At 43.3% G+C, this 13,679-nt stretch overlaps 1 protein-coding gene across 1 annotated transcript; it reads left to right on the plus strand.

Moving 5' to 3' along the window:
• The first annotated feature begins 197 nt into the window (after positions 1-197).
• Positions 198-13,574, plus strand: fam114a1 (family with sequence similarity 114 member A1). The gene is made up of 13 exons (XM_080760589.1): positions 198-251; positions 1,535-2,110; positions 3,704-3,788; positions 4,468-4,706; positions 5,257-5,391; positions 5,560-5,712; positions 6,675-6,819; positions 7,532-7,617; positions 8,769-8,957; positions 9,449-9,588; positions 9,739-9,811; positions 9,972-10,025; positions 10,823-13,574. The coding sequence occupies exons 2-13, from the start codon at positions 1,541-1,543 to the stop codon at positions 10,949-10,951; spliced, it is 1,998 nt and encodes a 665-aa protein (XP_080616715.1). The 5' UTR covers positions 198-251; positions 1,535-1,540; the 3' UTR covers positions 10,952-13,574.
• Positions 13,575-13,679: the final 105 nt, after the last annotated feature.

The raw sequence follows: 13,679 nt of genomic DNA on the forward strand, positions 1-13,679 counted from the left end.
TGAAACTGTCAAACACAAACTTTGTAAACGGAATGGTGGCAGCGTTTATTCCATTGAGTACTTAATATGTTCATTAACACACGCATCGCTTTGTTCAAAAGAACATAATAATATGGTCTCACTCGACTCACTGTCTGCTATAGCGTTCTTGCTGACGTCATGCGCCGTGCTGCTGGCCGGCCTGCCGACGTGGCGGGCGGAAGCAGCGGCACACAGACAGCGCGCTGTGTGGAGCTGTCACGACAGACACGGTGAGTTGCGCTGTCATTTCCATACAAACAAAACAACCTTAGTTTCAGCTGCTTTGTTTATTGTTTGCCTCGAATTACATGGAAAAAACACCAACAACAACAACAAATTAATCTTCTGCCTGTTCTGCCACGAAGTTATCATACGTTCGTCACCGGACACCGGCGGGGGTGTTTATTCATAGGCGTGCAGACAGTGCTCTGATTCTGAAGTAAGAATCCGAAGAATCACATTTTTCCACACATTTGTTTAGGAATGAAAAGCGATAAGCTGGTGGATAGAAGTTCTATGTTGTCATGTTATCATAATGGACTAGTGTCCAGAGGGAAGGAGGTAATATGAGATTGTGAAGTCATGGCTTGCCATTTAGATGATGTGATGTGAGCTCATTCTTTTTGTCTACTCTCTGACTCTGGGCTTATATTTTCATCACAATCACTTGCCAGACTGTGTGTGTAGACTGAGAGCTGTTGATGTTTGTGAAGGTATCTCCCAAATCAATTAAATGCAAACTATAGTATAGTCTAGTGTAACAATGAAGCCATTGTAACTTTTGAGAATGCTATTAAAATGTGCTGTGTTTGTCCTTTGTTTTTATGCAGAAACGCATTTTATTACTTTGTAGGTTGCTTTTTCTCACGGTTTGTTCTGGTTCACCTCTAAATAATGTATTGTTCTCAGTGGGATAGTGGTGTGAACAGAATGTATAAAATAATAATAAACAGTACTTACGGACTATAGTGACAGAGCCCAAGAGAAGACAGTAATCAGCTGGATGCGTTTGCAACATCTGACCTCTGGAGGGCACTGATGTACCAGCAGTGGTTAACCCACCTTTAATCTGCAGGATTCTTTTCACCATCTTTATTCCAGAATCCAGATCATGATCCAATTCCAGATGCAGTCCAAATGAACTAAATGAACAAAATAATCACACTCATGTGAAGTGAGGGGTGCTCTTATCATCATACATCATCCCATTCCGGCCAATCACAATTGGTGTCCTCACTTTACTGTCCTCAATTTTTGTCCTCAATTCCTGGTACACACAGACACAGAAAGCTGGACATGCTCAGCCAATCAAATCATTGCTATGGGGTACTCACATTGCTGCTCAACCAATCAAATCATCGCTATGGTGTACTCTCATTGCTCAGCCAATCAAGTCATCGCTATGGGGTACACACAAAGCTGGGCATAGGAGGCCCCTCAAAAAACCATTTGAAGCCTTGTCAATAATAGATACTCATATTGTATTACTGGTGTTGTGCGTGTCTCTGTCCAGATCAGAATGTCCGAGACTGCTCCCACCGTCACGGAGCCCTTTACGGACCCCCCTTCTCCACACGATGCCCAACCCCCCAACACTGAGCCTGACTCATCTGAGATCCCCAAGGATGGCAGTGGCTGTGAGGCCCCCGGGGTGGCTAGTGGAGACGCTAAGGGAGAGGCCACCAGTCCCAGAGACGCTGAGGGAGAGGCCACCAGTCCCAGAGACGCTGAGGGAGAGGCCACCAGTCCCAGAGACGCTGAGGGAGAGGCTACCAGCCCCAGAGACGCTGAGGGAGAGGCCACCAGTCCCAGAGACGCTGAGGGAGAGGCCACCAGTCCCAGAGACGCTGAGGGAGAGGCCACCAGTCCCAGAGACGCTGAGGGAGAGGCTAGCGGAGAGGCAACTGGACCGGAAGCAGCTCAGGGAACCCTCTCTGAAGGTCTGGCTGAGCAGCCAGGAGGACGTGACTGCGAGGGTCACATGGTTGTGTCTCAGCAACCAGGACGTGGCAGTGAGGCCCCTCTGGTTGACTGTGACCAACCCGTGAGTCTGGAGCCAGAAACGCCAGCTGGAGAGGAGGAAGCGGAGGTAACTGTGTGTGTGTGTGTGTGTGTGTGTGTGTGTGTGTGTGTGTGTGTGTCATGGATGATTGACTGTACTAAACAGCTAAATACTACTGACCCTTACGTTCAGATAGATTACAATATATTTGTTACTAGTGTGCAAACTTTAAGGGACTATTACTGGTGGTTAGGGGTGCACGATATTGATATTTTGGCTGATAATAAATTGCATGGTCGAGTAGATCAACACCAGTACCGATATATTGCTGTACAATTTTCCAGTTGTGTTTAAATTTATACCATACATGGGCAGCTGGTGACATACGGCCCTCACCTTCACTTACTATACAGTAAAGGCCTATTCATAGTCTGGATTTTCGGTGGTGAGGTGACCACCGCTCCGGTGGTGAGCTGAAATAACGTTGAGCGATGGTGAGTAAAAACAGAGAAGGGCTAGAGCGGTGGCGGTGGTTTTCTCTTCACCGCGGCTCGTGACGTCATGTTGTAGTTCGGTGGTGACCTCACCTAACCACCGAAAATCCAGACTATGTATGAGCCTTGAGGCCCACTGGTTAATATCGGAATACTGATATTTATATTGTATCTTTAGGAAAAAATGATGCATTGTACCTGATTTATTAGGCCTAATGATGGCCAAGTGTCTGCTTTCACTTCTGAAGGACATGAGCATTGTTTGCTTTTATTTGTACTACAGGTAGACCCTATTGAAAGCTTCCTGAGAAAAAGCTGATAAAAAATGCTGTCGTCAATCATCACAAAAGGCTTTTTCAGCTTCACATTCAAACATAAACATTATAACAAAACATCATCTAAGAATATTAGGATTATATTAAAGGTAGGGTATTTTCTTTAAAAAGAAAATGCTTTTTCAACAATTATAATTTATCCAATCAGGATAGAGAACTCAGACAGGATACAGATTAAGTGTCTGACATTTTGCAACTCACCTGAAAATGTATTTTCTGTTTATTGAAGAGCTAGAGAGATGGAGATACTCCTAACAAACACTATACTAGCAATGATTACTATCAGAAAATAGTGCTTTAACCTTTTAACAAAAAAAAGTGTTATTTTAACCAAAAAATATCAATTACCCTACCTTTTTACATAGGTTGAAGGTTTGATAACAATATTAAGTAAATATTGACCGATGCTGAATGATATATTGTGCATCTCTACCGATGGTCTGGTATGTTTAGCCTTTACTACGTCTCACGTAATTGATTTGTGTTTCACTCTGTTTAATACCCTGTCGTTTCTTGACTGGGGTTCACACCACTTACTCTGATCGTGCACTTTGTAAGACACTCTGGATAAGACTAAGAGCATCTGCTAAATGCCTAAATTGTAAATATCTATATTTGTCATTTTTCTGCTGATCAGCATATCATGGAAGCCATTGTTCCATTCAGTTCTAACAGGGTATGAAAATCAACTTGCAGAATCGTAAAATGTGCTTTGCAGAGTATAGTCAGGACAGGTTCAGGGCAGCAGGAAGTGCTGCAATGCATCACGCAGACACATTTTACTTCTAGTGTTTAATCAAGTTGTTTTGTTGTTTGTTTGTGTGTATGTGTCTGTGTGCGCGTGCGTGTAGGATACCAACCAGGCAAAAGACAAAGGTTGGGGAGGCTGGGGCTCGTGGGGAAAGTCTCTATTGAACAGCGCCTCCAGTTCAATGGGTATGCTTCCTTACCCTTTCACCTTGTCTTCCTTCTGTTTCCCTGGGTTAGTTCATTATATAGGATCTTTATTGAAAGGATAGCCCCTTGAGTCTTGAACCCCAGCATTCCAGCGTGGGTGAACATTCGCCCAAAACTAGTCGATCTACATGCGCACAGCATGTGCATTGGCAAAGAGATTTGGTGTACACCCACAAAAGCACTACAGTTGCAACTAGTGTCTGTTTCACTAAGACTAGAGGGTTTAATTGGTTAACCGATCAGTGCAAGCTTATCACACACACACACACACACACACACACACACACACACACACAGGGGAAATAAAGACTTCATATACTGTATACCGCGCTAAGTGCAGATGGCGAGATCAGACTTTATGTCTACCTATTTTTTTATATACTGTATATATTTTATCATTATTGCAGTGTCAATTTATTTTGTTATTAATCTTAGTTGTATCACTTAGATTGTCTGTTTTCCATTTATTGTTAATGCCATGTTGGGATGACACCTTGAATTTCCATCAATCAATAATCAATAAAGGTCTATCTGTCTGTAGACCTATCGATCGTCGTACATTTGCTTTACATCTGCTTACATGACCTCAGGTCAGCTGAAGTGTGTGTGTGTGTGTGTGTGTGTGTGTGTGTGTGTGTGTGTGTGTGTGTGCATGCAGGTCAGAGCCTGAGTTCGGTGAAGGATAAGGCAGGAGAGGCCCTGCGCTTCCACAAGACATCAGTGGGAGAGGAGGCACAGGAAGAGGAGGGGGAGGCGCAGCACCAGGAGGAGGAGGAGGTAGGAGGAGGAGGAGACGACGACAGAGGAGAGACTGGCCAGTCTGACCTCAGTCAGTCTCCTTCAACTCCTCCTAGCAGAGGAGTCTTCTCCACCTTCACAAACGCTGTACAGAACACGGTGAGTGAGTGGGCAGACGCACGCACACACACACACACACACACACACCTGACCTGACTGTAGGCAACCAAAAGCGGCAGAAGCAAGCAAGGTGGATGCAGGCTTGGATATCGTGGCATCAACATCATGGCAACTGTCTGAGAGGATGCTGTCGAGGTACTTGAAGTGTGGTACAGTTTGCAGAGGGCTGTTGTCAATGTAGATTAGAAGACCGGTGTGGGAGGGAGTCTGGGCAGAGCTTGGTTGGTAGACTATTTTGTGTCTTCTTGATGTTAACTTGTAGGTGGCAGCTACCACATTGAGGGCACGCTGAAGGTTCTTCAGATGTTTTTGGGAGATGAGTGTAATTCCATCCATCTTTAACCGCTTATCCGTAGTCAGGTCATAGGGGCAACAGAGAGCTCCAGACTTCCCTCTCCAGAGCAACATTAGTAACTTCCTCCTGGCGGAGGCACACACACACACACACACACACACACACACACACACACACACACACACACACACACACACACACACACACCATCATCATCTGTTTGTCTGCTATTAGGGGAAGTCTATGATCAGTGGTGGTCTGGATGCCTTGGAATTCATTGGGAAGAAAACCATGACTGTTCTGGCAGAGACTGATCCAGGCTTCAAGAAGACCAAGATTCTGATGCAAAAGACTGTATCATTGAGCCAGGTACGTATGCACGCACTATCTCACCCAAACATGTAAATATCGTAATAAAAATAAACCTATGACCACTTTCCTCATTTTCGACAGAATCACATAACGTTTGTTTACAATGTAATTATATGTTTGTGTTAGAGATAGCTGTTCAACAACAGTGTCTCATTGATTGGCTAGTTGCTGAAAGAAGCCAAAGAGAAGGAGCGCGAACGTCTTAGCAACCATCCAATCAGCGAGCCCACAGCCCACTACGGGATCCTGTTTGACGACTACCAGGGCCTATCACACCTCGAGGCACTGGAGATACTGTCCAATGAGAGCGAGGCTAAGGTGAGGCTTACAAACACTGTTGAAACACACTAGCAAGTAAACTACAGTTCCAGACCCACACACATAGCTCCGTAAGGGAGTGGTTGCAACACTCAAAAAGGGCATATGCATGACGTTGTCTTATTGATTCCCGCTATCCTCCACTGTCTTTTTAACCACCTGATGATAAACCCGGCCTATATTCTTAGTAAAATGGAGTTGGAACGGTACTGCACTCCTCTTTCCATTTCCACAAGATCTCTTCACTGAAACTAGCCCATTTACAAGCTTGTGGGCTTGTAGATCTGCTATTTTCGGTGAATGTTCCTCCCACAATAGGGATGCTGGGGCTCAAGTGGTTAAAGCCCGAAACATAAGTACAGTATGCAAACACAAATGACCACACCTTGCTCAACCGGCACAAACCTCAGTGCTCTTTTGCAGCATAAAGGAGGTATTAAACCCACATTTGAGATTTAGAGCACAAATCAAAGAAGACAGCTTCATTGTGTTGTTGCCTCTTATAGAAACACTCGCTGCATGCTTGCACAGAGTTACGATTTTCAGGTGACATTTTCCGGAACGCAGCGACGTGTGAAATCAATCTTGTATAGCTTGTAGCATCTGCGTCCACGTAGTCTGAATATTCTGTCTTCTATGACCTTGTGGGTTCTGTCTCCCTGTCTGTTTGTCTCCACATCTTCTGTCTTCTATGACCTTGTGGGTTCTGTCTCCCTGTCTGTTTGTCTCCACATCTTCTGTCTTCCATGACCTTGTGGGTTCTGTCTCCCTGTCTGTTTGTCTCCACATCTTCTGTCTTCTATGACCTTGTGGGTTCTGTCTCCCTGTCTGTTTGTCTCCACATCTTCTGTCTTCCATGACCTTGTGGGTTCTGTCTCCCTGTCTGTTTGTCTCCACATCTTCTGTCTTCCATGACCTTGTGGGTTCTGTCTCCCTGTCTGTTTGTCTCCACATCTTCTCAGGTCCAAGCGTTCCTCTCCTCACTGGAGGAGGAAGAGCAGGACGAGGTGAAGAAGGAGCTCATCGCCATCAAGGACGTCTTCATCAGTCGAGAGGAAGAGGGCAGTGAGGTGGCGGAGAGCCAGGAAAGGGAGACAGAGGATAAGGGTGATCTAAGTTCCCAAATACAGTGTTCTACCCCCCTGTGTGAGTGAGTCGGTCCGAACCCGCTGGAAGCAGAGGTGTCCCCTGAGCACTAGCACAGGACTCAGATATTAGGGAGAGGAGGCAAAGGATCTTGATCCAGTAACAATGTGTTCCTTATGATCTTCAAAATCCTTACTCCTTCCCAACAGCAGATATCTCTGCTGTCGGGAAGAAACCACCTAACTCCAAAATGTTGGAGTTGATTTATGGGGGGAAAACATGCATTTACAGTCACACAGAGGCCTTGTCCTTCTGCCTGTCTACTCGGGGACTAGCGAAGGCAATTGATTTCCCAGGAGAAAATCAAACCAACGGGTTTGATTTTAGGATAGGCTTTTGGGACTCTGTCTGATAACCCTGTCCAGGTGTCTGATCCTGCAATGGTGCTCAGCGGCGACTAACCTTGACTGTGGAGATTATAAGAACAACACATTGGTTAAATCATGTGTTAAATCGTGTCATCAAAATCTGCATGATTATTGCACAAAATTCCTGTTAATCTAAGCACCAAGATGATTTGATTCATGGAGGATTTGATGCCAGCATGGACTGGCGTAAAATGTTCATTGAATGCTGACTTTTGTGTGTGTGTGTGCGTGTGTGTGTGTGTGTGTGTGTGTGTGTGTGTGTGTGTGTGTGTGTGTGCGCGCGTGCGCGTCTCCCCCACCAACAGCTACTGATGGGGAAGAATTTGTTAGTACTTTGACTGAGCTACTCTTTGAGCTTCATGTCGCTGCCACACCAGACAAACTCAATAAGGTAACGTCACTCCCTCTCTGTCTCGCTTTCATCATCATGCCTCTTCTCACGCAGATCTTCTTTTTGTGGAATCACGCCGCATAATAATTAGCCGCCTGAACCCTAGCGTCCCTATTTTGGGCATGTCACAGTCTGCAAACATTCTGTGAAAATAGTAGATCTACAAGCTCAACACATGATCGTGGCACGATAGTTTTGAGCTTGTAGATCACTCTTTTCACTAATTGACGTACAATAAAGTATACAGCGCTTAAGGGTTTAACAGCTTGCATTAGGAAACTACTGAATTAGACAGAGTCGGAATAAACCACATTTTGGTGGTCAAATGCAGAAGTGCAACCGAGCGCTCAATGTTAAAGCCCAGATGCACGAGTGCTTCAACATAGGAGAGCCTCCCTGGGGGCTTGAGTGGGTCCAATTCGTGGCTCCATCGTTTTCACTTACTGTAGTAAAGAGGAACATGTCAACCATAGGCAGAATCCAAAGGCATCTACATACAAATATAAATATATATTTTGGAATTGTAAAAATATCCAAAAAGGTAGAAGATCCAATCTTTTTTATAAAAGTACTCACTAGAAGGTCCTGGGTTCGATTCCGGCTCGGGGCACTGTGGGTGCTGGCGGCGTGTTTCCTCCTCCGCGTCATCAGTGCCCATACCCGAAGGCGGGGTTGGCGAAAGGGCCTTTCTGTGTGGAGTTTGCATGTTCTCCCCGTTTCCCCTAGGGTAGGTACCCTCACAAAAACATGCAGTAATCCTGGTCTCTAAACTGCCTCCCCCTGGCCAGCCGGGGCGCCTGATGGAGGGGAAAGGAACTGGTTGGAATACGTGTTCCTTTCACGCGCTACGTCCAACCAGGGAAACTCCCCCCTGTCAGGTGTAAAGGAGCAACTTGGACACTCAAGCATGAAGGAAGCATGAGTTAAGTCCGTTGCTCTCCCCAGGTTGGCGGAGGGTGTGTAGAGCCCAGGATCACAGTAGATGATTGACACAGGGGTGAAAAATGGGTTACAAAATTTAAATTTAATTTATTGGCACACACACCAAAAAAGGAACGCGTTTCGGCTATGAGCCTTCATCAGAGCATGTCAGTACAGTTTCCTGATCTCCTGCCTGACGGACACTCATTGTATACTGTACGTCTCTCCAGGCTCGAATGAGGGCCCACAATTGGGTGAAGGAGGTGGAGCATCAACCCACGCTTTGTGTCGACTTAGATGAAGAGCCGAGCACGGAGGAGGAGGCTGCTTCTCCCGGAGAAAACATGGAGGACAAGAAAGAAGATGAAGAAGGGCAGGCGAAAGGAGGAAAGAAGGAGGATGACTCCAGATCAGTAGACGTAAGCTGAACTAACTTACCATATACATGGAGGATGACTCCAGATCAGTAGACGTAAGCTGAACTAACTTATACCATATACAACAATGCTTACACACTGTAGAGAAGCAGGTGTATTCCTATATTCCTATCACAGCTGCGGTGTGTGAGTTCGTGCAGTGGTGGAAGTACTGTACTTTTTTTTTTGTACATTTTTGTACAAATGTTTAGGTATATTTGTACTTTACTTTCCAATCTGCAATACTTTTACTTCTACTCCACTACATGCATAGTACTTTTACTTTTGGTACTTCAAGTACATTTTGATGCCAATACTTTTTTACTTTCACGCAAGTACACTTTGAAATCCTGACTTTGTTTTCTCCCCGAAAGAATGTAATGCGAGTACTTTTTCCACCACTGCCTGCGTGCGTGCATGTGTACTGTATCTCTACACGTGCGGACGCGGTTGTGTTTAAGTTTGCTCATGCGTGACCGTGGTCTTCTCTCCAGGCTGTGTACCTGTCATCAGTAGGTAGTCTGGCAGAGGTGACAGCTCGCAGTATCGAGCAGCTCCACAAGGTGGCAGAGTTGATCCTCCATGGCCAAGAGCTGGAGAAGCCAGCCAGGGACCAGGCACACATTCTCACCAGGTGTTTGTTTGTATAGTCTGTTTTCTGTGTGTGTGTGTGTGTGTGTGTGTGTGTGTTTGTGTGACTGAGCTGATCTTTGTAGAACATATTTGTGCATTTTGAGTCCTTTAAAAGGAGTGCGGTTCACTGAAATCCACCTTTGTATTACAGGTTGACGTGTGCTATGTGTAAGGAGGTGGGCTGTTTGGCTCAGAAATTCTCAGATACACTGCTTACCATTGGGGTAAGTGTGTGTGTGTGTGTGCGCGCGCGCGCATATTAGTTTTACGATACAGATCCTGAAGACCTCGATTTTTAAGCGTACATTGTCATCTTTCTTTTTCTTACGCTCCTATCTCACCTTCCCTCTCATCTCTCTCTCTCTCTCTGTCTCTCTCTCTCAGATCCAGAAAAAAGCAGAGGATTTGAATCCACTAGTAGACAGTGTGCTGCTAGAGGTGAGACTAAGGATCTCTCCCAGGCTGTGTTCTTTTAAAAATAATGCAAATAATCACTAGCTAAATGATGATACATAATACAGTATACATGTAGTAGGCTCTATGATGATACCAACGATGATGATGTCAGTGTGAACGGGGGACTGTTATGACGACGAGGATGTTTGTTTGCAGTGTTGTGACCCGTGGTGTAAATTTACTCAAGTAATAAGTGCTGTACTTAAGTACAGTTTTGAGCTATTTGTACTTTTTCCAATAATTTTACTTCTAGTTCACTACATCTCAGATCTATATATTGTACTTTTACTCCCACTATGCTTGTTTGAAAACTTTAGTTACTTTGTACAGTTTTTAAATTGTAGATTTAGATTATTATTACAAAACATACAGTAACCACTTCAGTGCTACTGTATATACATTTTGGCCATTTGAAAAAGCTCACAATGTGTTGCGATGCGATGATTGTGAGCTTGTAGATCTGCTATTTTCAAAAGTGTTTACCGTATACATTTGATAACTTGAATTGGGACATTCTGCATTGTGAATACTTTTTACTTACTTTCTTTTACGTACTTTAAGTACATTTTAATACTAATATGTTTGTACTTTTACGCAAGTACATTTGAATTCTGGACTTTTTAGTAGAGTAGTTCTACATTGCAGTATCAATAATTACAGTAAGTGAAACAATTGAGTACTTTTTCCCGCCACTGGTTGTGACAGCCGAACATGTGGGTGCTTATTGTCAGTCAGTGGTATTGATGGTGACGGCATATCACTCTTTGGGTTCCCTGCAGGGTTCCAACAGCACCAACTACATTCAGAATGCCTTCCTGCTGCTGCTGCCAGTGTTGCAGATCTCCCACCTCCAGACCCTGGGCTCCAGAAGCAGCACCACAGAACCACCAGCTCAGATACAGCATTAGCCGTGCCTTCCTGCTGCCTGTGTGAAATGCACACATACAGGTCCTTCTCCAAAAATGTTAATATCGTGGGAAAAGTTCATTTTCCTCATAATTCAAAAAGTGAAACTTTCATATGTTCTAGATTCATTTGCATACAGTGAAATATTTAAAACATTTTTGTTTTCATCTTATGGCTCACAAAAATCCATGTCTCGAAATATTCTAATATTTCATGAGACCACTATACAGAAATGTCGACCATCTGAAAAGTATATTAATGTATGCAGTCAATACTTGGTCTGGGCTACTTTTGAACAAATTATTTCTTCAATGGGGCGTGGCGTGGAGGTGATAAGCCTGTGGCACTGTTGAGGTGTTATGGAAGCCCATGGTTTGGTTTGCTTTGATGAAGCCGTAAACTCATTTGTGTTGTTGAATCTAGTTTTCTCACACCTTCCTCTTGACAATACAACCTAGATTATTTGTGGGGTTCAAATCAGGCCAGTTGGGCTGGTCAGTTAAACACAGTAATACCATGGTCAGTACACCTATTAGTAGTAGTGTTGGGCTCTGTGGGCAGGAGCCAATTGCTGCTGGAAGGAAATCAGTATATCCATAAAGCTTGTCAGCGAAAGCACACAGTGCTGTAAAATATCCTAATAGATGGTTGTGTTGACTCTGGAATTGATAAAACACAGTGATGATTTGGGGCCATGTTATCTACACACACCCATGAATCTACCAGTATATCTTAGAGCACTTTGTGCTTCTGTATGTCGACAAGCTTTTTGGAGATGCTGATTTTCCTTTCCAGCTGGATTTGGCTCCTGCCCACAGAGAATCTAGGTTGTATTGTCAAGAGGAAGTTGTGAGACTAGGTTTATCACCTCCATGCCATGCGCCATTGATGAAATAATTTGTTCAAAATTAGCCCAGGTCAAGTATTGAGTGCATAAATTAACGTACTTTTCAGATGGTTGACATTTCTGTACTATAAATATGTTTTTTTTAGTGGTCTCGTGAAATATAATATTTTGAGAGTTGTATGCCATAAACATCAAGATTAAAATAAAATATTAAAGTTTCACTTTTTGAATTATATTACAGAAGAAAATGAACTTCATGGTGGGGGGGGGGGGGGGGGGGGGGCTTTCTTAACCACTTATGCCCAATATCCTTGATCTTACAACATATTAAATAAATTGATGATTTGTATCACATATCAGAGTCTCAACATTTCATTTTGACCAGAAGCAGGGATACAACATATAGAGGGGATGATATCAGAAGCAGAGGCATCCCCCCCCAGCAAATCAAACCCTGCACATGCATACACACACACTGTACCTATTCAGACAGTCCCACACACACACTGCTTGTCTTACTATAACTATTGTTGTACAGTAAGGTATATAATTATAGTATAGATTGGGAGAAACTAAATTAAGTACCATGACTACAGACAGAAGGTACAGTATATACTCTTGAAGTAAACCGCTGAATATAGACGGGTATAATGTAGTAATGGGCTCATCATGCACAGGCCTATTCCATCTCACGTGTCATTGCTTGTAGGAGTATCTACTCTACCTACTTTAGAGGTTAATTGAGGTTAGCTGCCAGGTTACCAACTCTAGACCTTGTCCTATCTTTTCACTCCAAAACACACACGAGTTCTGGTTTTCCTTTTTTTTTCTTTTGAAGGGATTTTCACATTCCCGCATATGTTTGCACTTATGTTAAGAATTGTCCAATGTTGTAACTAGACTAGAACGTTGAAATGAATTTGAAGAAATATTTACACACTATTAATTTTCTTTCTTTCTCTTTGGAGGTGGGGGTTACTTTGGATTGTTAAATTGAATGAAGTGGCATTACTATGTCCATCTAGGTTGATTATAGAAAACAAACGTTACTGATCATCGTTGTTTATTTCACCCACAGCCTTGTATTCTATTCTATTCTATTCTGGATATAATGTGGAAGAAGTATCTATAACTGTTTGTATATATGCTGCTATTGTATTCATAACAAAGCCACAATGCCTTATGTCTGCTCCTTAGTCAGATCCTTGGTTCCAGCCCATCAGTCACCTAAAAACTTGTTGGAGAGAAAGTGTGAATTAAATGATAGTGGACATGAACGTACGCTAATCCCGTAAACAAACATTTTACCATTGTAATATCCTTTGCTTACTAAAAACAACTACTGAGAAGGGAGCCTTCTGTATTTAACTAATGAGCGAGTAATTTCATTCCACACTTAATATATTGTGTTATTAAGTATTTTGGATTGATTTATATTTAATTCTGCCCATTCCAAACCATATTGAATTTCAACAGCCTTAGACTGAGAGCCAAGTGAAGGAAGGAAAATAATGGCCATATCTGTCCAGTGTTATGAGATCCGTCATGCAACCAAAATCAATAAGCCCAGTTATGGGCTATGTTTCTGCCTTATTAGACGACCACAGACTAACTCATTTAGTGGGCTGGAAAATGTGCGGGAGCCACCTCATTATGTAGGATTCAATATAGCTTCCAAATGTAATGTTTATTATTCTAGCCCTCTGATCAAGTGCCCTTTGACTGTGAGAGATGACCGAAATGCCAAAAATAAGAATAAACATTTAAACCAACGTCAATGTGAGTGATTCATTTATTTATTATGTTGTGATCATAATGGCAGCCAGGTGAAGGTCCGTTATTTCTTTCACCGTGTCCTTTTCTAGTATCTTGGCAGATGCAGT

The sequence above is a fragment of the Protomyctophum bolini genome, assembly GCF_963924005.1.
Source record: "Protomyctophum bolini genome assembly, chromosome: 3".
In the NCBI taxonomy this organism is placed as follows: Eukaryota; Metazoa; Chordata; class Actinopteri; order Myctophiformes; family Myctophidae; genus Protomyctophum; species Protomyctophum bolini.